The sequence below is a fragment of the Zonotrichia albicollis genome, chromosome Z (assembly GCF_047830755.1).
Source record: "Zonotrichia albicollis isolate bZonAlb1 chromosome Z, bZonAlb1.hap1, whole genome shotgun sequence".
Classification (NCBI taxonomy): Eukaryota; Metazoa; Chordata; class Aves; order Passeriformes; family Passerellidae; genus Zonotrichia; species Zonotrichia albicollis.
Window position 1 is genome coordinate 43,766,778 of NC_133860.1, and position 26,606 is coordinate 43,793,383.

The 26,606-nt window shown below is 39.4% G+C and overlaps 1 protein-coding gene across 4 annotated transcripts in view; it reads right to left on the reverse strand.

Moving 5' to 3' along the window:
• TNPO1 (transportin 1) overlaps window positions 1-26,606 on the reverse strand; it is a 69,541-nt gene that overhangs the window by 36,965 nt on the left and 5,970 nt on the right. For 2 of the 4 annotated variants that reach the window (XR_012578310.1, XM_074533683.1), the window contains exons 2-3: window positions 15,325-15,787; window positions 12,769-12,844 (exon numbers count right to left, since the gene is read on the reverse strand). Coding sequence is in view for 3 of the 4 variants with exons in the window: in XM_074533683.1 (XP_074389784.1) it covers window positions 12,769-12,844; window positions 15,325-15,429 (181 nt within the window). In the remaining variant the exon portion in view is untranslated. Of the gene's footprint in view, window positions 1-12,768; window positions 12,845-15,324; window positions 15,788-15,872; window positions 15,891-26,606 lie in introns of those variants that run through there. The other 2 variants (XM_074533681.1, XM_074533682.1) reach the window with 2 other exon arrangements.

Genomic DNA, 26,606 nt, shown 5'->3' on the forward strand with positions numbered 1-26,606 from the left:
TATCCAACATCCTCACCATGGGCAAGAACATCTTTAATTAAATCAGGTTGCTCATGGCAACATCCAATCTCACTTGGAATGTTTAAAGGGCTGAGGCACTCAGTACTTTCTAGGCAACCTGTTCCAGTGTTCTACCACCCATACTGTAGAAAAGTTCTCCATAAATGTAATCTAAACCATCCTTCTTTCTTAAAATCATTACACCTTGTCCTATCACAACAGGCCTGGCTTAGAAATTTGTCCCTGTCTTCCCTACAGGCCTTCTTTCCGGTATTGAAAAGCTGCAATAACATCTCTTCAAAGCCTTACTTTTTACATGCTGGACACACACGATTTACAGACCAGCTCTCTCAGCCTTTCCTTACTGCACAAGTATTCCAACCACCTGACGGTCTTTGTGGTCCTCCTCTAGACCTGTTCCATGTCTTTGCCGTGCTGTGTCCCTACTTCCACTGTCTGTGCATTTCCTTCCTGCCCTTTAGTTTGACAAGCAGGTCAAACATAACTTGCTAGGATTGTTAAAAGAACTGAGTGACCGGGATGACAACATTTTTCCATTCACAAGCTGTGATATAATGATTTATGTGCATGGCTACTATTTTGCTCTGATATCTTGTGATATTGGCAACATTAGATGTGAGGGTGAGACTTTTTCTAAGGCAGAACTGCCTGTCTGTCAATCCCCATCTTAAAGCTGTAAAGTCTTTTATAGAAATAAACTGTCATTCTGCATTCTAACTATCAATATGGATTTACTATGTACATATACACAATGTGTATTGACAATGACTAGTGTCACGGTTGCACACAAAAATTTCTGATGTATTAATAAGACTGACTTAAAAGAGATAAAACCCAAAAAATAAGAATCCCACCAAAACTGTGTAATATGGGAAGTGGAAAATGAACATTTTCTTTTATCCTAATATATAAGAATACAGCACAAAAACAGCTTCCTAGCAGAAAAAAAGTCCTGCCTTTTTTTTGTTATACTGGACTATGCTTTAAGTGTAACATTTCTGACATAAATGGTTATGGTTACTATCACGTCAGGAGTGGAGTGATGGTATTTCAAAACATTCAGTAATGTCAACACATGAAATGACCTTGAAATGTAGTGACTAGACTGAAGTTAATCAGTGTTCTCCATTGACTTATGTGAGTCATGGAAAATAATTTAACTCAATTGCCTAAGCTTAGGAATGTCTGTAAGAGACAAAAACAAAGTTGGAAATGTTCTGCTGATACTGATTTTTGCATATTTATTGAAGAGTAAGTTATGCTTCTTAAGATGATGGTGTAAATAAAATTGAATTGTAGACAATATGGGAGAAGTATTGAACTGCTTCCCAAAAATAAACTTGTTAGTTATTACATTTGAGTCTATGTGGCAATGATTTGGTAGCAGAGCAGGACCTGCAGAGGTGACTTCTCTGAGAAGCTTCAAGAAGTGTCCCCCAAGTTCAACAGAACAAGTGCCAAATGGCTCCAAGATGGACCTGGCTGCTGGCCAAGGCTGAGCCCATCAGCGATGGTGAGAAAACAGCAAAGGAGGAGATGGCCACCTCTTCACTCTCAAGATGGGACTTGAGGAAATGGCATGAATCTGAGTCAGGCAAGGTTAGGCAGGATATTAGGAAAAGGATTTTCACCAATAGGGTGGCTGAGCACTGGAAGAGGCTCCCCAGGGAAGTGGTCACAGCATCAAGCATGACAGAGTTCAAGAGGCAATTGGCTAACAGTTTCAGGCACACTGTGTGACTCAAGGGATGTCCTGTGCAGGGCCTGCTAGACTCTCTGGTCCTGACAAGTCCATTCCAATTCAGCATAGTCTATGATTCTCTGATTTAAGAAGGGGAAAAAAAAATTACTATGCAAGAACAACTTGTAGCCAGAGTAGAGAGAAGTATGAGACTACATAAGAGAAACAGCTTGCAGACATTAAGGTAACTGAAGGAGAGGCAGGAGATGCAGCCCATGGAGGTTTCACAGTGGAGGAGATATCCCCCTGCAGCCAATGCAGGATCCCACACTTGAGCAGATGGATGTCCAAAGGAGACGGTGACCCTGCGGGAAGCCTGCACTGGAGCAGTCTGCTCCTGAAGGACTGCACTTCATGAAAGAGATCCACACTGGAGCAATTTAGCAAGAACTGCAACCTGTTGAAAGGATTCATGTTGTAAAAGCTTGTGGCAGATTTCCTTCTGTGGGAGGGAACCTCTCACTGGAACATGAGGAAAGTATGAGGACTGCTCCCCCTGAGGAGGAATGAGTGGCAACAGAGAACATGTGGTAAACTAATAACAACCCCCATTTCCAGTCCCCCTGCATCACTGGGGGAGAGGAGGTAGAGAAAAGTGGGAGGAAAGTTAGGCCCTGGTGGAAGGAAGGTGATTTTAAGATTTGGCTTTATTTGTCAAAACCCTAATCTGATTTGACTGGTCACAGAGAAAATTATTTCCCCAAGCCTGTGACAGTAATCAGCAAATGATGTCTCCCTGCCCTTATCTAAATCCAGGGACTTTTGTTATAGTCTCTTTTCCATGTCCAGATGAGATGGGGAAATACAGAGCAGCTTTGGCAGGGATCTGGCATCCAGCCAGGTAAACCCACTACAATTAGTTTTGGAAGGTTTTGTATTCTAACCAATAATTACCACATGTCAATCAAAATGCCAAGTTCTGTATATCTCTACAGACTTACAAAACAAATAAAAAGGTTAAAGAACTAATCTTCTGGTTTCACTTCTACTTTCAGGTTGTCTATCAATAATCTCCACAACCTGGATGTCACAGCACTTTTCCTCTCTTACGAAGTCTCGTGTTGTCTCCTGATTCAGCAGCTAAACCACTCCCAGAATTCTGTCAAGAGCAGAATAATCATTATTAAGAAATTGGCATTTAGCATGATGAGAACATGATTCACTGAAAGGTCCCAAACTATACAACAAATGCAAGACAGTGCTGTAATTTAAGAACATTACATTCAAAAATAATGTCACGTCTCTGGCATTTACTTTTTGAGGGTGAGGAGGAAGATGACAACATGGACTTTTGTGCTTAGTCAAGTGCACAGGAAAAGGAAACTATGACATTCCCAATGGAACTTGTTTAGACAGCACCTGGCAGTAAATGAATTTAGAGTCATTAATCTATCTGAAGAAATTTCCTTGTCAGATGAGTAGAGGTTTTGGCACTCTCTGAATATATCAAAGGTGAATCTTTAAAATATGTGATAATCTGTTATTTGAATAGCTGTTGGTACACAAGGATTACCTGAATGAGTAAACTAAGACTGTGTTATCAAAAAGAGTAATTCAGAATCATATTCAAACTGCTGAGTATTGGGAAACACAAAATACAGGATACAACATTGGTGTTGTATAGGGTGCTGTGGAAATTTTGATTAGTTTTCCTTCTGTCTATATCCTATAGGTATAGTTTGACAGAAAGTTGTGTGGTAGCATACAAGTGTAAATGTTCTAAGGCCATACTGCTTTGTTTCTCTGATACCCTTACCAGCCAGTAAAGCTTCTTCCCCTAATGAAAGGACTTAATGAAAGAAAAACCTTCTCCTGTTTATTTACTAAGTCTGTACTCAGTGTGCTTCTTTTTTTTTTTTTCTTCTTCCCTTCATTCTGGCTGATTTTTCTGAACATTATCATCAGACATTTAATTAAAAATGTTAGGTTACACTCTGGTTAACATCAAAACATAGGTTTGGCACAGCTGGAGGTGTTCTTCCTAAGCAGCTGTGTATCTAGCTAAAATAGGAAAATACACTTTCAGACATTTAATATTTTATTATTGTTATGATTTTAGGACCATAGATTTTTTTTTTAATTTTGCTACACGAGAGTTCTTACTAGGAAGGTTAAGAATATCAGTGAAAATGAGACTTATCTGAGATGCTTTGCTGGGTGACCATGCTGCTCTTCTGAGCAGTTATAAATCCATCTTTAGTCTCTTCGGCTTTCAGTTTCCACCTATGATTTCATCAGTCTTCTTTCTTTATAGGGGAATGAACATGTGGAAAACTGGGAGCTCTTATTATTTTGCAATGTTCAAAGCTCCTGAGACTTACAGCTTGCCAGTCAGAATTTTCTCTGATCAGTAGTATATCTACTGATTCAGAGAAAAACATCCATCACTTGAAGTTATGTGAATGCTTTTTCCTTGGAACTACCAAACTAAAAATTTGTCCCGTTGAATCGACACTTGCTTGAAGTGCCAGTGTGTGACACTTTAGATGAAGCAGACAACTGCTATAGGGCAAAGCAGTTATCAACTCCCTACACAGTCTAAGTGCAGACTACAGTCATTGTTACCTGGGATGGAGTGCTCCCTTAGCAGATTTGAAGATGACAAAGCAGAGCAGTGCAGCTGAACAGCATAAAACAGAAGGGATGCCATTCAGAGGGATCTGGACAAGCTTGAGAAATGAGTCCATGAGAATCTCATGAGGTTCAACAAGTCCAAGGGGAGGTGCTGCCCCTAGGTCAGGGAAATCCTAGATGAGTACAGACTGGGAGAAGAAACCAGTGAGAGCACAGGACTAGAGGATGAAAAGCTGGACACGAGCCAACAATGTCTGCTTACAGCCCAGAAAGCCAACCACATCCTGGGCTGCATCTAAAGCAGTGTGGCCAGCAGGGTGAGGGAGGGGATTCTGCCCCTCTACTCTGTGCTGATGGGTTCCCCCCTTCAGTGCTGCATCCAGCTCTGCTGTGTCCAGCGCGGGAAGGACAATAACCTGTTGGAACACGTCCAGAGGAGGGCCACAAAGATGATCAGAGGGCAGGAACACCTCGCTTGTGAAGACAGCCTGAGACCTGGGGTTGTAAAGCCTGGAGAAGAGAACACTTTAGGGAGACCTCAGATGCTGCCTCTCAGCAGAAAGAGTGACTTTTTTCACAGACAGATAGTGGTAAGAAAAGGAGAAGATTTTTAAACTAAAAGAGGAGGAATTTAGATTAGATGTTAGGAAGAAATGCTTTACTCAGTGGGTGATGAGGAAAAAGAACAGGTTGCCCAGAGAAGTAGTGGATGCCTCATCCTTGAAATTTTTCAAGGGTTAGATATGGCCCTGAGTAATCTGATATACATGTGGATGGCATCCCTGCCCATGGCAGGGGAGTTGTAATTAATCTTTACTGTCGCTTTCAATCAAAACTACTGTATCATTCTTTGATGATTATGTAGCTCTGTCATGGCACAGTTGCTCCTGAATGCCCACTGAAAGCACAAGGCCGGAGCTTCATCAGGGTTCTAAAGAAATTGTATTATGTTATTACCGAAGGAGAAGAAAGGAGTTTAAAATGTTTTGCAAAAGCCGTAGAAATGCTTATCATATTACTGGTATTAGCATGAAACTGTGGTGTCTAGATGTGCCCTTTCTATGGACAGTAAAGATACTCAATTCTGGAGCTGGTAAAACATACTGTGGATGCTATTATTTGTAGTATTAAAAGTATTTTGTTTTCTTTCTTCCAGGTTCCACTCACTTGTGACATTAAAGGAAAGATGTTTGACTTGTACATGAACAGTGGTAATGGGCACTCCTTTACTAAAACAGATTTGGCGTTATAAAATGGTTCGCTGTCCAACTGCATCTGGCCCAGCACTGCAAGGTAACATACATGCTGAAAAGCTTTATCATCCCAATGCTAAACAGTAAGTATGCTTTCTAAAAGTCTAGAAAGAGGTGGCGATATTGCTTCCAAAGAGCCTAAATTAGACACCAGCATACAGCCTTCCAAATAGGCAGGACCTCTGAACTGCATTGAATCAAACACTGCTTGGTGTTGGTTTGAACAGAATTCTTTTAGAAATACCAGCAACACTTTGGCTTTCTTCAGGAAAACAACCCATAGGAATGCTTCATACTGGCATTTTAAGTACACTTAGGTTTGATGTAAAAAAACAACCAAACACCACTGAGTATGAGAGCTTACTTTTTAAAATAGCATATAAAGAAATACTCATTGCAGCCTGTAAAGAAACATTAAGGAAAGGTTTGAAACAGCTGATTAAATACCTCCATCTTACACCTAAAGATTTATTTTAAGGCAAAAATTGATCTTATCCAAGACTACTTGAACTTCAGACAATGACATAGCAATTCTTTCCTTCTATGGCCCTCAGGAACAAGGAAAGAAATAACAATGGAGATTTCATATTCTCGATTCTGGATGTTTAAAGTAAAGAGCTCCAGGAAAGTGTTTCTGAAGCACTGAATCACATAACAAATCCACAATCAAATTCAGTTTCTTTCAAAACTCAAAATAAAGAGGAGAAGACTTAAACCTGCACTACAAAATCCCTAAAAAAGCACGGAAAGGAGTAATTAGTTAGCACATTGGGGAAAGTCATGGAATTTCTACTAACCTTACAAAATTAATTATCTGATAGTATGTCTACTAAGTAAGTCTGCCGATGATACTGAACTGGGAGAAGCTGCTGACTTCTTCAGAGGAGGAAAGGCCCTGCAGAGAGACCTCAATAAACTGGAGGGCTGGACAATCACCACCTGTAGGAAGTTCTAACGAATGCTGGATTCTGCAGCTGTGGATGGGGCAACCTTGGATGTGCAGGCAGACTGGGGAATCAGATGCTGGAAAGCAGTGCCACAGAGAGGGACCAGTGGGTGCTGGTCTGTGGCAAGTTGAACATGGTCAGCAGTGCCCTGGCAACCAGGAGGGCCACCCGTGTCCTCAGGACATCAGGGACAGCATGGCCAGCCAGGCAAGGGAGGGGATTGTCCTGCTCTGCTCTGCACCGGAGCAGCCTCACCCCGAGTGCTGGGGCAGCTCTGGTGCCACAACAGCCTCATGCAAGGCTAGAGAGTGTCCAAAGGAGCGCCATGACAATGCTGAAGGGCCTTGAGGGGAAGCCCTGTGAGGAACAGCGGAGGCCACCTGGTCTGTTCAGCCTGGAGGACACTGAGGGGAGACCTCATTGAGCCTACACCTTCTTCTGGTGAGAGGAAGAGGAGGGGCAGGCACTGATCTCTTCTCTGTGGTGACCAGTGACACGACCCACAGGAACGGCCTGAAGTTGTGTCAGGGGAGGTTTAAGTTGGATATCCAGGAAAAGGTCCTTCACCCAGAGGGTGGCTGAGCACTGGTAGAGGCTACCCAGGAAGTCGTCACAGCACCAAGCCTGACAGAGCTCAAGAAGCGTTTGGACAATGCTCTCAGGCACATGGTGTGATTCTTGGGGCTATTCTGTGCAGAGCCAGGAGCTGGACTAGTGACTTTGTGAATGTGTCTATTCCCACTCACGATATTCCATGATTCTACTCTTTCCTTTTTAGGCAACTCAATTATTGTATTTATCCACTCATTAGAAGTTAGTCTTTTCATAATTCTTCATGTATCTGAACTTCAGAGAATACTTTGCTGTTGTTAAGTAGGACACTATACAGAGCATGCAGCATTTTAAACTGTAAAGGCAGATTAGTCTGACTTGATTTCTGAATGGTAATGCAATCAGTTTCACTGCTTGACAATTATTTTTGTATATTTAATAGTTATATGTAGGGTGACTGTACTGGAGGGAAGTGGCTGGGGAGGGGAGCTTCTGTTTTAATTTAACAGTTAAAACTCCTGAATCACTTTTCTGGATTAATCCTTCTCAAAGGTATCTTCTTGAAATGGGTAACTGGCAAATTTACATGTAATCTCACATCACGATCTTTTTCTTGCTTAGCCTCAATTATCTTTCAATACCAACATGCCAAGAAAGATCCTAATGGAATGGATTCATGAAAACTGCTCTCTGCATCAAGTTTAAAGTTCAAGACTCAGCAGAAAACATTCACATCAAACTCACATAAACGTTTCAGATTTCAGTAGTATCTGACAAAAAGCCGTTTTGAATTATATGTGCAGAACTAAATTAATTATTAGTGTCATGATTACCAGAGCATAAATTACTATCAGTAAAAAGCTCTGTTGAAACAAAAACTAGGGGGAGGGGGGGGAGAGAGGAGGGTGGGGACAGGACCTGCCTCCATGGTAATGTTTCAGATCAAAGTACTCTGAGTGACTAGATCATCACATGAACAAGACCAAGAACTGCAGAGACCATGTTCTTCTATTTTCAACTGGTTTATAAAAATCTGAAGTATTCTGGAAATAAGCTCAAAAGACCATCCTTAAAGCCTGTGACAAAAACAGCACTAAAGCAGTGTTCTCAGTTTCAGCTCATTCACCTTCACAGTAAAAGATCATTTTTTAAGGACTCTGATCCTTGACTGCAATAGCCTTACACCACAGACTGTGACCAATCAATCTACACAGATAACACTCCGCGGAGAATAAATACTAGAGTACCCATGTTTGGATGGGATGAAAAGTCAGTCACTAAAGCACCTTCACAAGATCACAGTTGTGTAACTGCAACAGAATAGACAACTGCAGTTTTACAAGCCAGCAGAAATTACCAGGACCATGATGCATTTCTCTCTATATTTTCATATTAGCGTAAGTACTTGCTGAGAGCCCAGCAGACAAGGGGGGAGGAGGTGAATGCAGAACTTTATAGAAATAATGCAAAACTAACAAGTTCCATTAAATAACAATGGATATAATCTTTTAATAGTTTAGTGCAAGCCACATCCATCTCCCATTCCCGAAGTTCAGAATGCTGTCTGAAATAAAAGCGTGGTGTAATTCTGGACTGAAACTAAGCAGAAAACACCAGGAAACTGATGCAGTTGTCCTACAATAGGACAATGCAAATTAAGAAGGATGCTATTTCTGTCTATTTTAGAGTAGAAGGAGAAAGAAATATCTTACAAATCTTGATTTAGAAAAGGCATAAACAAAGCAAGTTTTCATACAGGCAACTTTGGAAATTTCGTCATTGCAGTCAGCAAGGCCTGAAACAAACTCAGTACTTCTGCTTGCAGCATGAATTGTCCATATTATGACATCTAGAGGTTGTGACCCGCCTCAGGCTTCATATACCTTGGAGAACTACCTCAGCACACCTTAGGCAGAGTCTAGAACAGGCCTCAGCAAGACAGCAAAGAGGCTGAAATTAGGAAAATACATTCTCATACTTTCCTTCAAAGAAACATACCTGGACTAGGGATGCAATAATGCAAACAAGGAAAGGGGGATACAGGTGCATGACTTGGATCAAAGAAGGGAAGCTGTAGTTAAATGAAAAAAGCAACAAGCAGAACTGATGCTTCTATGTAACTCTGGACTGTTTCAGTCAAACACACAAAAACCAGAAAATTATCTGAGAAGCAACATGCACACAACACTCCAGAGAACAAACTATTAACAAAATACAGAAGACTAGAGAATTCTGAGCTTACCTCAGACGACACTGAAGAACACAACCACTAAGGACAGGGCAGTGTTACTACGTTACCTGTGAGGTTTTTTACCTTCCAGCCCAAGAAGGAACAACTAGACTCACAGCGCCTACATGTAATATCTCCATTTACAGATAAATTAACAAAACAATTCTTTTTTTCTTTCAAACTACTTTTCAGTTAATCTGTACTCCATCTTACCTACCTAAGGAAGATCTCTAAGCATCATACTTCATGGGAACTACAATCTAGAGATCTATATCTTAAATTTTAATAGCTTGGGATCTTATTTTATTTCATCGCCCTGCCCACTGTCTAACTGAATGCTGTGCTTTTAACAAGTTTTATATTGTGATATTTTTAGCACTGGGGTTCATTCAGATTCCCAACTCCTCTTTAGAAATGCACAATAATTTCAAAATAATCAAAACAAACAAACTCTCAACAAAAACGAAAAAGTCCCAAACAAACAAAAAACCAAACAAAACCCCCACAAACAACCAAAACCAAAACAAACAACCCACCCCAAAAAACCCATCAACCAAACCCAAAAAAAAAAAAGAAGAAAAAATGAAGTATTTAAACTTTGGGCTATATGCTGTAGCAGCAAAGTACACCATGTTTTTTCACTGATGAAATGGCAGCAGGGCATTCCTGCTTCCAGGAAGACCCAAGCTTAACAAGCTTTGACAGGGCCCAGAAAAATTTAAAGACAAAGCCAAGAAAACCCCTATGTACATGTAGGATTATCACAATAGGTCTTAAACCAGTAAGTCATAAGCATTCAGAAAAAGAAGCCTGATTGAACTATAACTAGAGGAAAAGAAGGTAACAGTTTTTTTCAACTGAATAGTAACAGTGCTAAAATAAAGGTTTACCTTAGTAAAGCTACACATAAGGTTTACCTTAGTATCTTAAAGGCAGGGCTCAGTGAAAGCGAGTTTTGTAAATGAAGGGTTGTAGAAGTTTTCTTGCAAATTGTCCACAGAGGCGCAAAAACTCAGGTCAAAGACAGACCAATCTTCACTGCAGTAGAATGATACTATTTAACACACAATTCAACTAACCAAATGACAGAATTCCCACATTCAGGAGCTGTCACCTAAATGTATCCTTAAGCACTATTTTCTCAGCAGAAGTTTCAACAGTAGCAAATATTGAATCAAATCTCAGTTCCATCTGCTACCAAGCCAAGATCTTTTTCTCATGGACTACGAAAACACCTTAATTTTTATTGAAAAAGATGTCATATATGTTATAAGCCTATTTTCATTGCTCCTTCTGCTGGAATAGTATGCACACAATAAAAACATAAACTTCTAACAGTATGAATATCCATGCTTTGGTCTGTGGCAAGGCTGTAGAGACAGACAGCCAACAGAACCACTTCAGGAGGGAAGAAAACAGAATGTTTTCTCAGTCGTACTGAAGTCAGCTATCAACTGGGATGAGTCCGTCCAAGTATTGCAGCTGCTGATCAGCAGTTCTAACAGTCTCATTACCTTACTTGAGCATGAGGGAAGGTGAAGGGCTGTTGGTGGATTCAAAGCAAATCCAATCAACAGCCTCCTGCTATTCTTCATTAGTCCAACTTAAGCAAGACAATCAAATTCAAATATTTAGAATTTGGAATTTGGCAAACACTATGAAAAACACCAACCAGACTTGGTTATGGTACCTTCAAATTTTGCAAATTTCCAGAACCAGAGATACAAATGTAAAAAATAGTTGCTTCAGACAAAAGGTTATGACCCTAAAAATGTCATGATGCTGGACAAGAGCATCACCAGAGTAACAGATGTTCTTCAACAGTCTCACAATATACCTGATGTATTTGTCAGACATATCAGTGCAATCTGATCCAAAACACTGCTCCCTCAAAGTAAATTGCTACTCTTCCCAGCTTGCTTGGCCCCTCAACCTGCTGCGAACTGCTGTTTTCCCCTCAGATGAAACAGCTTTACACTCCATAACAGCTCCTACTCTTTATGAAATTCTACAGAGGTCGATGTGATTAAACACAAGGAAGGGAAAATATGACTACAGAATAACCAAAATAGTTCTGTTCGGAAGGTAGATTTTGACACACCAGTAAAAACCAAACATCTATGACAATCTAGAATTTCAGGCTCAAATGGTGAATGAAGAAAGAGAAATCAGGAAGTTGTGTGCCAGAAAACAAATTCATGGACAAAAGAAAAAATGAAACATCCTCCTTGTCACATCCTTTGTACAGATTTCATGTCCCACTACTGGAACTGCTTTGCTTTAAATTTTTCTGGTAATGGTATAAAGGACATGGTATCTACACTGGCACCTTATTCAAAGATACCATATCCTGGCTGACTCAAGTCTTGAAAAGTCTTGTTCTCAAACTTAAGAGACTTTACAGATTACTAGGTGACCTCCTACACAGAACACACAAAAGCACTTAAATATAATCTAGCCTTGAAACAGGAAAATATACTTTCATACTCCTCCTGTGTTCCTCCTCCTGAAGCAAGCTGATACAACCAAAACAGCACTTAAAATGTAGACAAACATTCTTGACAATTCTTTGAACATTACAAGGCCACACATAAGTAAAATCTAATTCAAAGGGAAAAAGCAAGCATTCACAGACAAAGATGTGAAACATCAAGTGGCAGAAAAAGCACTAGTAGCAAAACACTAAAGGAAAAAACCTAGAAAACTACCGGAACAACCAAACACAATTAAAAACACACGTAAAGAAACAGATGTGCTAAAGCAGATCTTGAAACAAATTTTCCTTTCTCTGTCAAAGACACCTCAAAACAATAGCTTCAGTCCACTGAGAAGACAATCTTTCACACACCCTGAACACAAAGTAATTGGCTGGATTTACCAACTGGTAAAGGCTATACACTATGTCATATACAGTCTGTACTGTAATGTCCACAACAATAGAACAACATGATTGATTTCTAACTTTTTTTTACTCCAATTAAATCTTCAGAATGACGATTATGACAGACATCTTTGGAAAACTCTAAATATGTAGTCTTCAAAGTATTTAGCAGTCTCCTTACTACAGAGATAATCATCATAATTGAACTTACCAGTGTGTTTTAGAATGTATACAGTCATGATTCACCACAGTTAATCCACAGCTTTACTGCAGTCCAATAGAGGCATGATGCTCTAACATTCTCAGAAGATTTCATAGGCCATTTAGAATGGATTCCATTCTAAGGCTGATACTGCCAGTACTAATAAGTACTAATAAAATCTGGTAACTAACTAAGTTACCAGATTTTTTTCCCCATAAAGACCACTGAGTGCACTGAATTCTACAAGACCACAGACAGGTCAACCAATCTGGAAGCTGACCAGAGCCAGCTCTTGCTTTATTTGAAGCAAAACAATAAATTTCTTTTTGAACACCAAAAAATTAAAGTCACTATCTCAAGAACTTACCTTCAGACTTCAACTTTGTAAGAACAAAAATCAGGTAGTTGTTGAAATCTGGGTACTGATTAAGTTGTTCTAGTTTCTGAAGAGAAAAACTGTTAAGGAAAGTTGAATCTTTACATACAATATTTATAGCTTTCTGGATACGAAGATTGTTATATTTGTTATGTACTGCTACATCAATTCAATCAGCTGTGACTATAAGCTCATGACATACAGAATATGAACAACCTAAAAACAGTTTCTGTAATTTTCTCACTGAAGCAATAGCTTTTAGTTATGGGGAAGTCTAAAAAATAATCCATGGGAAGACATAAAAATTAACAGATCCTTAAAGATACCTGTAAAGCTGTATCACTGCAACAGGCAGCTGAACATTACCAACAACTGTGTAGTCAAATGGATCAAAATGTAACAGAAAGGAGAAGAAAGAACAAAAAGAGCAGTATTTAAGAGAAACTTAATGAGAAAACACTTCATTGGTCTATGAAATTAAGACTAGTTCTTGGACCAATTTTCTTAGCAACTTCTTCACCCACTTAACTTTTCCTTTTTCATTCCATGAAACGTACAATAAATTAAATTGAAAAATATCTGAAACCATATTAATTTATAACTTCACTAACAAAGGGTTTTAGCTAATGTATACTTCCCACTTCATTGTATTTGACACCTGAACACCTAAGTGTGCTAAAATAGCATCATAAAGAAACAGCATTGCAGAATAAACGCAGAATAAACAAATTTTTGATTTTTCTACAAAAAATTATGGACTAAGTACTTTAAATTTGAAACCATTAATCACAACCCCCCTTGGACATGCTATTAAACAGCATCCTGGAACAGACACCACAATTCCTTTCTTTTTGTGTGTGGAACCTTTACACACACACACACACACACACAGAGAAAGCCTTCTACCACTAACTTTTACTAGCCAACATCGACATAGCAGGGAGTTTTCACTATCACTTAAAAAGAATTTCAAGCATTAGTTAAAAGGACTTTCGTTCAGTTAAGTTCTATACATCATCAAGACAGACAGCATCACTTATACTGCCCGTCATGAATATATGATACTATAGCTCAATAAACAAACAAGATGTAATTAAATTATTTGAAGCAAAGCTTTAAAGTGTAATTTTACAGTAAAGCTACGCTATAAGCATTGTCCCTATAAACACTTTGATATGTTAAATACTAAAGAGCATCAGTTTAAGCTTGGGGCATTATCAGAAGACTACTTCTTTAGACTCTTCTGTTTAGGATTTTTTAAAGAAAGCAATCATATTTTAAAAATTTAGAACACAACTGAAAGAACAAGATGATCAAGATGCAATTGACCTTCACTTTTCAGACAGGAGCACCTTCCTGACAGTCACTGCATTTGCTACAAAAGTCTAAAAGTGGAGCAAATTTGGCTTAAATCTAAACTCTTAATATAAATGTTTACAGACACATATGTTCTTACCTACTTAAATAAACTCTGTTGCCTTCTGAGCACCTTCAAGAAAATGCGTTAAATAAAAAGAGATCCAGATAACAAACTCCTCATAGAATTTCAGCACTTCTATAAATTTCATAGCACTTATGGCTAGTGCAAGGAGCAGGAAACAATAAATGAGGCCTTTACTTTTTAAGGCCTATGCTTCTATCAGTACTAATTTAAGGTTTTGCCTTCTCAATCCTTACTCCTTAAAACCTTGGTATTCATTACTTCTACAATGAAGAGTAGCCAGTAGGGAGGGGTTGGGGGGAGGGCCGCGGTGGGAAGGGGAAGAGGAGGGATGGGAGTGAAAAAACATCAATCCACGACACCAAATCAAAGCAGTACAAGAAACTACGTACTGTAGAGCTCCTCATTTTCGTGAATTTTAAAGAGCCGAGTTTCAGGATCAAGCTTCCAGACAAATAAAAACATCCTCACCACGCACCAAAATGCGCAGTGTCAGAACCAGCAGGCCCACGAGGGCGCGCAGGCAGCGGCTCTGCCAGCGGCACTACCCACACCAGCTACGGCTTTCACCTCGAACCCCGGCGCCAGATTACTTCGAGAGGCTCCAGCTCGCCCCCTCTCTGCCGCGGGGACAGCGGGCACACCCCGCGGGACACTCCCGGCCCCCTCGGCGGGACCCGCCGGGCCGAGGGCCCCGTTCCCGCCTGGCCACCCTGGGGGCTGGGCGGGGGAACTCGAAAGAGCGGCGGATATCGGAGGAGACGTGACCGCTTTGAAAATCAATAAATAAATTTGAAAAAAGGCCCCCTATGGTCAAACCCAAAGCGGCCCTTGTCTCTGGGCTAGCAACAGGTGCCCAGTGCCCGCCGGGTGAAGGCGGCTCCGCGGCCCACAGGCCGCCTCGGCGGTTCAAACGCCGCGCCACGGCTGCCCGCTCCGGCCAGGGCTCGGCCTCCCGCGTTGCGGCGGCTCCCCGGCCGGGCCCAGCCGGGCAGGCCCAGCTGCCGCAGCGCCGGCCCCGCTGCCGCGCAGGCCACGCTCACCCCGCCCGCCCACGGCCACCCCCGGCCCACTCTCGGGGCCCCGCCAGCCTCGGCCAAGGATACTTGTTGCACGGCTCTCTGCGTGGTGGTGTCCGGGGACTGGGATTCCTTGAGCAGCTGCAGGATCTGCTGGAGCCCCTGTTCGTCGGGCTTCCACTCGTACTCCATCTTGGCTGTCTGGAAAACAGCAGACAACAGGCGGCCGCGGTTGGCGGCGCGGCAGGGCCCGGGCGGGGGCGGGCGGAGATGAAGGAAGGCCGGGCCGGGGAACGGGCGCGGCAGTGCCCGCTCCGCTCCGGCTCTCGTGCCCCCACGCACCCCAGCAGCCGCTGGAGAGACGCAGGCCACCGACCTGCTTCCGCGCCGAGCAGAGACTGAGTCACGACGAATTTATAATCCGGCCCGAAGAGCCGCCTCGCGTCCTGCTGGGTCCTAGCGCCGGGCACGGCTCCGCCCGCCCAGGCCGCCTCGGGGCCGCCGGCGCCGCCGTCCGCCTTTCCCTGTTGCGTCCCACACTGCCAGGAGCCTGCGGGCGACAGAACGCGAGCACCTCAATCCTGGCCGACGGGAAACGGGGAGCCCACGCCGCCCACCCGAGAACAGACAGAAACCTCCAGCGAACGGGACAGGCGAAGAGCGGAGGGACGCCCCGGGCCCGGCCCAGCCCCCTGGGATAGCGCCCGGCAACGAGTGCGAGGCTCCCGCCTTGCCACGGAAGAGATGTGCGGGCGCGAAATAAGAGCCCGGGGTCAGGAACGTGGTACCTGCTGCACATCTACGTCATTTGGCTGAGAGCTGAGCAGATCTCAGAAGTTCCCAATTCCGCATGTAAAGAGGGAACAGGACAAAGTACTCATGGAAGTAGGGGGAGGTTGGGGCGTGCAAACTCCAGAGAAATTGCTTTGAATATCCACTGTAACTTAAACTTAGACCCAAAATATATCACGGGAGATCTCGAGTTAAAGTTGATAATTTAGATACATATGTATATATGTAAAATATGCACTACACATGTATGTATGCAGTTATTTTAATGTAATATACTAACAGAATAATACATGCTGTTTAAAACTGGTCTAAAACGTGAAAGACAGTAATTCCCTGGTTTTTATAACCTTACTTTTAGTCACTGGGTAAGCACCTCACTTGACATGAAAACTATTTTCTGCTGCAGTACAGAACTCAGTTGAAACGTTACAATCTCAGCTGTAACAACTGTTCAGAAGCATTGAGGACAGGGAACACTACTGATTCCTAGGGTGCATCCCAGATAATTTGCTGCATGCCTCTTTGTCTCACCTCCCCAACACTGACTGTCCAGTCCAAGGTTCTAAGAAGTGTCCTTAGCTAACTTTTCTTCTATTACTATGTGATGATATTATTGAAGGAGACAAAATCAGTATTGCAACTAGTGCTGTAGTTATCACAGGACTTTTTGGGAGACAACAAAAGCTGAGCACCTCTTGAGAGTTTGCTGTACCTAAAGATGAAGTCAATAAGGCAAGTACATAAAGACATGCCACTACTTAGTAGGAAAGAATAGGCACAAGATTTAAATGAGATTTTTCTGATCAGGGTGAATCTCCACTCATTTCCCTCCAGTATAGGAACATGTCAAAACAAAAGGATTTTGATACACACCATTAAAACTGATGTTAATGGCTCCCACTGTATGGGCAGGAGAGATCTTTCTGGGATGTATGCGTACCTCTAACAGATGAAAGCTGAAGTCCAACAAATCAGGAAAGAGCTAATGTGGGCTCATTCACCTAACTGTGCATTAGAAGTAAGGTTGTAGAAACTTGATGTTTCTTTGAGACTTCTCCCACATCTGTCAAGTTTGAACTTGATTAGAGCTTCAAAAGTTACTATTCAGAAATTTTGACACAAGGATTATATCTAATATTATCTGGAAACAAAGTGTGCTAAAGAAGAACAACATTAAAGATGGGAAACAAGGGAAAGAAAGGAAGATTGAGAGACAGAACAGGAAAGAGCAGGTAGAGAAGCATGGCATGGATCCATAGCCAAGAAGAAGATAAGTTTCCTTTCCAAGAATGTAACTAGAATTCAGTCCTGGTAAGAATTTCCACTTCAGCAGTGGAAAGGACAGAAAAAAGCCTACAAATTGAAGTATGAATGGGAGCGTCTACAGAAGACATCTAGTGGAGATGTCTAACTGCTTTACATGACCATCTTTGAAGACAGGTTAGAATAATTTATGAGACATTATCAAGATGAGAAGGTATTCTGCAAGATGAGGTGTCTCCTTCAGCTTCTATATATGAAACCTGTATGAAACCGGAGGAGGAACCTATCTCTAGTCCTCCAAATTATGTAAGGAAGCAGAAATCAAAATAATTTGGCTGAGACAAGGAAAAAACCTTTGGGTTGAAAGCATTACAGGAAAAAAAAAAGTTTATTTCTGTATTGTATTTATATATCTGTATGCCATGCCTTTTTTGTTTTCTACTACCTGTTTTCCCCAAGGAAGAATCTTCTTGTATAGAAAGGAAATCAGAATCAATGTTAAACAAGTACCGAAGGCATGAATGCTACCCTCCAAAACACAGCCTGGTTCATCCCACTTGATCAGCAAAATGCAGCAGAATTAAATTTGACACACTTCATCTATATAATTTAAGATTACAGAAGCTCTCTGAAGATAGAAGCCTTATTAATGCTGAGGAACATTTGATTTCTCTGTTATCCAGACTTCACATGTCATGCACTAACCATAATCCACTATTATCACAATGTGTAATACTGAAAACAAACAAAACAATTACATGCCCAAACACCTATATCTTTAAGATATTTATCTCTTCACAGACCTTGCAATTTTCAACTTAAGTGTCCACAAAAAGCCTATACAATTTTTTTTCTTCTTTTTTCTTGACCTCTTCCATTTCCCTCCCAGAATTCCCCATTAAGGCTGAAATGACACATACCTGGCATACAAGGAAACAAAAGAAATGGCTACAATATGTACTGCTGCTAAATTATTCAAAATCCAGGTCTTCTTAGAGTAGTAGCTGTGAATGCATGAGACAGGCTTTGATTCTCGCTTCTTCCCAAGATGATTAACCCAACTTTTTTTCTGCAAAGTGTCCTTACCATCACATTGGAAAGCATTTGGTTCTAGGTCTTTTAATCTCTCCTGTTGCTTTTCATTATGTTATAAACAGATGCTAACAGGAACTTGGATTAGAATCTGGTTTCTGATCAGCAACATGTATTAATTGACAGTCAAAACACATACAGACAGAACAAATAGGAGATTCATAATAGAATACCTACCCCATCCCTCCAGTCTCAGTGTACTTACAAAAGAAACAGGAAATTGGTGCAAATCCCTCCCAACAATCAACCAGAAAAGAGACTGAGATCTGCACTGCCAGAAAGATGTCCCATCCCTCAAATGACATCAATTCCAAGCTGTACATTTGGAAACTACAACTTTTCACTGCCAGTGGTTTTGAAACTAGTTTCAAAACAGTCCTAATTTCAGAACTGTTAGACAGTTTCAGCCACTTAATCCTTTAGAAAATTTTTCCCATTCTTTAGTTTTATTCCATTGGTAATATTAGAATATTTTTTAAATTTTTGAGAGAATTCTAATAGCATTCTTCTTACCATAAAATTCAGGCACTGTAACCCATAATATTGGTATTTAATAATGGTAATCAATCATTCAATCAATTGCTAAAATTCAGCCTTCTGAATTTCTGCACAAACTGCTTACAGTGTTTTTCTGCAAAGGATTATATGCACCAAGGAAATAACACATATTCCATAATAGCTTTCTGTGTAAACCCTCTTATGTCAAGTTAAGAGTGATGTAGATTAAGAAAAGCAAGAAAAAAGCTCTCATAGCACAGAATAAATGTGTTTATGTGAAGGAGCTCATGCAGAATAGCTACTGCTATACTATGTTGCAATGCTTTGTGCCTGGAGACATGCCCTAAGCTTTCACTTAAGAAGAATACTGGTAGACCTCACATCCAACATATCAAATAAGCATCCATTCTGAAACATTTGATGTAGTCTGAGTTCAGCTGTATGATACGAGATTAACATTTACTACACAATTAATTTGAATAGTCTTAGGAAGAAGACAGTTTGACCCTGTGAAGCACACCAGAGAGGTTACTAAGGAGACACCAGAAAGACAGTTTGAAAGGATTTTGTGTGCCTCACCGAAATGTCTATGAAATTAATTTTCTAGTTTTCCAGGGCTGATTGGTTATGATATAAGGATTGTTTTAAACAGAAATAAAGCAAACTTTAGAAGAATATTTTTAAGATGGAGTCTCAACATTAATTTGTGTTGTATAAAAATCAGAGACAGAAGAGGCTGTAGGCTTACTGTTTTCTAATGCAACACTAAGCAATTCCCCTACTGCAAGTGTAATTCTGTTGAAGGTAGAACTTTGTGGTTAAGACTAGCACAAAGGGTTTTAACTTGCCGAATGGAGTGGAATCTCCTCCTCGTAACTAAGGCTGCAAAAAACCCCTAATTTTTAAGAGCTCTTCAATGTCACACTGGATGACAAAAGACCAATACGAAAATCACCTAGCAAAAGATTAACCAAATTCAACATGATGCATCATATAATCATAAGCCTTGGTCTAAAGAAAAAAGTTTTGTGAAATGTACCAAACTAAGAATGTGCTTCATTGGTAGGATTAAGACTACCTTAAAAAAAAACTTTTTTATTACCTATAGACAGAACTACTTCTACCTCAGAGGAGCAATCTGACAACAACATTCAAAGCAGCAAATATCTGGGCTTTGAAGTAATATAACTTCAGATTTGTGTACTGTTAACTGACCTTTGTTTCCTACTGTTATTCATTCTCTCTGGTCAGTAGGTCTAGGAGCTGAATAAGCTGAAGAAACTGAGAGAAATGTTAGCTTTCTACCCTCCTGAGATAATTCTAGCTAGAGTTCATTCTGTCTTATGTTGTGTATGAAACTAGAAATTGTGTATGTGTACAAATGCTCCCATAGTACAACACCTCATAATGAAGCTGAACTCAAATTTCCTAGAGCACTGGGATTTCAATATTTGAGGCAAATAAATCTTTAATGGGGTTTGCTGCCTGTAGAATATCATCAATTTGATGATAGACTTTTGCTGAGGGTATCTACAGTTACAATAAGGTATCTGCTCATGAAATTGGTTACACTGATGCTGCTGTGAAAAGAAGAGCTGTTATGGCTCATTGTTGTTGCAGTCACCATCCATGATTTCACGGCTTTTTTCCTAAAAAGTGAGGAGTAGTATTTCTTTTTGCAGATAATGTCTGTAAAAGCCTGCACTGTGGAATCCCATTGAACAGATGAAATAGTACTCAGGAAAACCAAGTAATTCCCTACAAGCCTGTAATTCCACCCTACTGACAGAAGTACATTCCCTCTTTATTTAATGAATACCTCTGCTTCTTATGCACCAAATGAGCATAGAGAAAAGAGCACAGCAATACAGTTTCCACATATATGAAGGTACAAAACCATCACACCAATGCAAATAAAATGGATGACCAGCCTCAGCATGTGCTAATATTCCTTGTTTCATAGAACAATTAAGACTTAATTCAAATTAGGATAACAAACACCAATATATAGCACAGGCTTATTACAGGTCAGAACTGAAACCCAAATCTCTTGCTGTTTCATGGGTTCAATTAGACACACAACATTTTCAGCTAGAGGGACAAAAACCAGCCAAGCTTTCACCAACTAAAAAATCATTACAACCATTTTGATTTCAAATTCTGCTTTGACAGGATGAAACACATTAATGATAACACCACTGTTATCATTAATGAAATGTCCAGCTGAATGAAGTTGTAGACAGTGCAAAACTGCAAAGATCTAGGCTTAAAATGCCTTTGATCAACTAATCTAGACAAGGATGCACCATCTCTTCAAATGTATCAGTATGAGAGGACAAGAGGAAATTACCTTAAGCTGAGACAGGTGAGATTCTGATATTAGAAAAAAAATTTCACTGTTGGGGTGGTCAAGTATTGTAACAGGTGGCCCAAAGAGGTGGTGGAGTCACCACGCCTGGAGGTGTTCAACAGGCATCTGTACCTGGCACTGGGTGATGTAGTTTAGTGGTGACAGTGATTCTGCTGGACAGGTGGTTGGACTGGATGAGCTTTTGGATCCCTTCCAATCTTGATGATTCTATGATCATTTCATTTCCACAGCTAGAGATACCAAGTGGAAAATTATTTGCCCCACTACAATCACACACATTGGATACTACAATGGAAATACATACTTTTGATGCTGACAGTCAGAAAACAATCTAAAACTCAGTGGAGAGCTGTTTGAGAAAAACATCACCTCATGAATTTGTGACAAAGACTACCAGATCAATCAGCTAAAATCTTAAATGGTAGAGGGAGTGTACAAAGGATGAAAAGCATCATTCTTGCAAGTCCAGTCTTATTTAAACCTCTACTGTCAAATTTTATGTCTGAAATCCAGCATGTGCTTTTTGCCTGCTTAAAATTGTTTTAAGCATTATTAGTGTCAAGTGCATATGAGCCCTATTCTACTCCCTGCTTACAGTATACAGTAAGATTTCTTTGTCTGAGCTGTAAGAGGCAAAGCAAATGTATCTAATGGAGGATTTTTGCTGAACTTCAGTTTTTCCACTTGGTAATTCAGGCTTCCCCAAGATGCAGACAAAAATCAAGATGATACACAGCTTTTGAACCTGTTCCTTGTGATAGTTCAGAATGCAGACTTTTGAAAACATCCGAGGAAACTAGTAGATTTAACTTACAAACAAAGTTACAGCTGAAAATAACCATATGCATGGATGAGTATAAGGCTGTGAAAAAAGAGATGCAATCCCTGAAATTCTAGCATTCACTTTCCTTCAGGTATACATTCATTCTTATCAACTAACAGAGATTAATAAAAATAAAGACACTAACAGATGCATGATTCCTGTTTTGACTTACTGCATGGTTGAGCAGGTGGTCCCTGCAAATCTTGGAAGGAATGTCATACAGTGAGAGACTCCATGATGCCCTTTCCTCTCACAATGGTTTAGGCAAGACAGACAGGGCCTGTGCGTGAGCCCTGGTGGCACAGGCACATGATAAACATCTGCTGCTCTTCTTTTACAATAATGTTTGCAGACAAAATCATCCCAAAATTAAATACAGCAAATGTAAAGAAGATTACACTTCATCATGGAACAGTGACAAATTTGGGGAAGTTCTTGGCCATGAAAAGAATGCATTGTTTATTTAAAATAAGGTTATTCACCATTATTTAAAAAAACTTAATCTAAGTAGGTGGGAATCTGTTTTTAAGCTAGTGTTAAAAAAAATCTGTACAATGATGAACCAAAATACATCATAGTTCTCTAGCTGTTGCCAATATGTAGGTGCTTATAAACCAACCAAGTTTTGTGCAAAATACTTATAAAGTACAGATATATACCCCATGAAACAATTCACTAATTTAAATTCCTTTTTGTACAACGCTATCTTAACAACTGTAAAAAATAATAACACCTAAGAGGGTAAAAATTAGCAATCTCACTAAATAAGAAAGAGAACTTGTAAAGGTGCTGAAGACTTTTTGCTAGTAGAAAGAAGTAACAAATACAATTCAAATGGCATATGTATTTTTAAGTATGTTTTGATGTATAAATGAGGTAAAAACAATCTATTGAGGAAAAGCTAAATTAAAACAAAATACAAAAAATTAAATCTTTTGGTCTCCCAATTAAAATTAGGTATTTTACACTGTTTAAATCATATCACTGTCTTTTCATAGTATGCACCCACTATAAAGAAACCAACTGTAAAGAAAACTCAAAATACTGAGAAGTCTCCTTTGGAAAGACCATCAGGCATAATTTGGAATTCAGTACAGAGTTCAAGGCAAAAATGATATTGGGAGCCTTAAGACCTGATTAATCAGGATTAGGTGTTATTTTTACTTCTTGGCAAAATACCTTGCATCCCAGGGTACACAGAATTCAGAACCACACACTCGTCTACTTTCCTCCCAGTCCTTTTCTGAACACTCTTATGTGTTTTAAAACCTTTACACACAGAACATGCACTAGGACATGCACCTGTCAGTGACACCACCACTGTCTGATCTGTCATTGGTAACAACAGTGGTGCTTTGGTGATACTTGCAACGCTGACAGCAACAGTGCTGGCTGAAACATCATCACTGGTCACTGCAATGGCATGCTAGTGTATTTTTCCCTGCATAGCTGATGAATTTCCTTACTGCAGTGAGTGGCTCATTAAGGCTCTTAAGGTGCTGTTGCCTCAAGGAAATGGCAGTATTTCAGTTTCTATTAGTTAGTCCCTGCATGTAGTTATCTGTCCTGCATAGGGATAAATGGGTGGAGTCATATATGAGCAGGCAGGTACACAAATGGAAGATCTACAGAAATCTTCAGAAAGAAACTGGAATTAAATCTTAACCAGTAAGCCTGAGTTCAGGGTGCTCTCTAGTCTCTAATGTCAGATAAATATTCTGAAATTACATCCTTGTGGGAAAGGGTGAAGAAATAATTACTGATCTGGAATGGAGCTTCTTCCAAAAGAGAATGTGTTCACCAGTGAGAGCAGTCAACTGCTCCAATCATACACATTAACAAAAGGATTACACACTACCCACCCTAATCAGAGAAGCAAAACTTTTAAGGTAAATAATGAAATAGAACCTATTGATCTTAATGTAAATGCTAAAAAATGACTGCACACTCCTTTGGAAGCCTCAGATGAACAAGGGAGTATAAAACATGATGGATAAAGGCAGAAGTACTGCCACCCCCAAACTGTTTCTGCATCTATATACACAGTGGAATTTGCAGACACATCAAAACCAATGTTTTTGCCTTCTCTGAATATCAGTATTTTCAGATGGTAAGAAATTACATGAGTTGAATGTATGATTGTTTAATACAACAGTTACAATCCAAGTGCTTTAAGATTAACTTGGCAGAAATTTTGTGAGACAACTACAAAAGAACAGAGAAATGTATGTCTTATTAAAGACAGATTACTGATACAAATTAAAACAGTATTAAAAATTCCTAAGGAAAATTTCCAGTTTTCATCTGATCAAAGAAATAAAACTGACTGAATATTGTGGCAAGGAAAGATCTTAGGAGTGAAGACTGTTTCAATTATTAGATACACAGTGAATATCTAATACAAGGGCCACTGGAAAAATGCTTAAACTTTTTCAGTTTAAGCATATTAAGTCATATTCTAAATGCTCTTGAATACGACATCTGAAGATGAGGTTTTGGAGAGGTCACAGATTTCCAAATAAACAAGATATTCAAGTTTCTATAGTTTGAAGCCAACAGACATCACAGAAGAAAACTGAAGGAGTTCCTCTACACACATCTTCATGGCCCTTTCCAGCAATGAGTGTTAAGAGATCACTGACTAATTACAGGTAGACTGTGGACTTACACTGTCTAGTTTAAAAAAAGGCACAAATACAGGAAGCAATTTAAAACCAAAACTACAACAGTTTAATTCTTACTGTATTCTCTCATTTCTAGCCTTTTTTTTTAAAAAAAGTATTCTCACAACTGTAGCTGTGAGATCAGTTTTGAAGCAATGTCAAACCAGTATAAATGAAATTGCAAGCAAGTCTGAAGGCAAGCAATTCACCCTACCTAAAGCTCCTGTGCTGAAGTGGCTACATAGCCGTTTCTGCACAGAGAGAGATTGTTACTCTACAGATGAATGATCCCATAAAATTCCTTGGGCAGTTTAATGCAGCCTTAATCAACTTGCTGCCAGTCTCCTTAGCAAGTCTTTTACCTTTCTGGTTAAAATGTACCATTTCATGAAAGAAGAAACATTAGAAACCAAAAATTAAATTAGAAGTACATCACGCATTTGGGTTAGAAAAGCAACACAAGCTTAAAGAATCTGAACATTAAAAATACAACTCAGACTGAGGATGAGGAATTTATTTGATGAGGAATTTATTTGTAATTCTTATTTAGGTTGTAAGTTTTTTATATTTTAGTAATTTAAATACTTTTGTGTTGGTTTGTGGAGGATATTAAAATATCCTCCACAAACCAACATAAAAGTATTTAAATTACTAAATAATAAAATAATTCCTAATCAAATATTTGAATCAGAGACTACTTGCTGAGATCAGTTCTTTAGTCTAAATGATACATATGTAAATTAATTCCTTTAAAATGCTACAAACAAAACAACTAATACAAAACAAAAAATTAAAGGTTTTTAAAGGTTTGGTTTTCTTTTTCCTTGCACAAAGATAAAAGAAATTTATTTAGTGGAGAAACTGTAATTCAAAATAATTCAATCTGCCTTAAATGCATAGGTCATATAATAAATTGAAGGCTGCTTAAATACATTTTTAATAAAAACCAGTTGCAAATCACTTCACCAACTCCACTAAATAAATTTGCTTGCACTCTACACATCATCTTTGTCTTAAAAAAGTAATGCAATCAGTACATGAAACATAAATTCATGAAAAGTTTAAACTACAGTCACAGGCTAAACTGGCTATAGCCAAGATAATAAATTAATATTGCTCCCCTATATAACAGTTCTTAAACATTATCATAATGCAGAGCATGGTCTTTTTTCCCTGCTAGTGATTTTATGATCTTCACCTTGAGGATCAATTTATTGACCCTAGCACCATGCTTTTTCATATGATACCCTTTAAAATGTGTAATGCAAAAGGCATTCCAAGATACCTTCTAACCTTTCTCACATTTTATGTGGAAATTCTCTTTAGGTGAAATATTCACAGAGGTCTTAAGTCTCTTTCATACTTCTTATTCTCCCTGTATTTGCCTACTGGAAAACATTTATATGCTATTTTGTAATTCAGTTGTAAACCATATGCAGAAAGGGCTGTTTTGTTACACATCTGACATGTTAGAGCTGCATATGTTTGGCTTCTGGGTACTACCATAAGTAAAAATTAAATATAAAATTATATATTAAATTGGAAAAAAAAGCTATTTTCTGCATAATAAAGCAGCCAAGTTTTTTAACTCCTTTCAAATTAGCTTCAATAACAAAACTGTTTGACAATGTACTGAATGTCTTACATACAAGGTGTCATATATATAAATGAAAACACTTCTATAAAAAATGGTCTTGCCTGATGTTTTAACACTGAGAGTGTTAAAGCCATTCAGCATGGATAAAACCAATATTGACTTTAATATTTTTTCAGAATTTCAAAATCAAACAGAAAAGTCTAACTGAGGAAAACAGAGGTTAGCTTCAAACACATTTTCAACTAAATTAGCATAATCTTAAAGGATGTT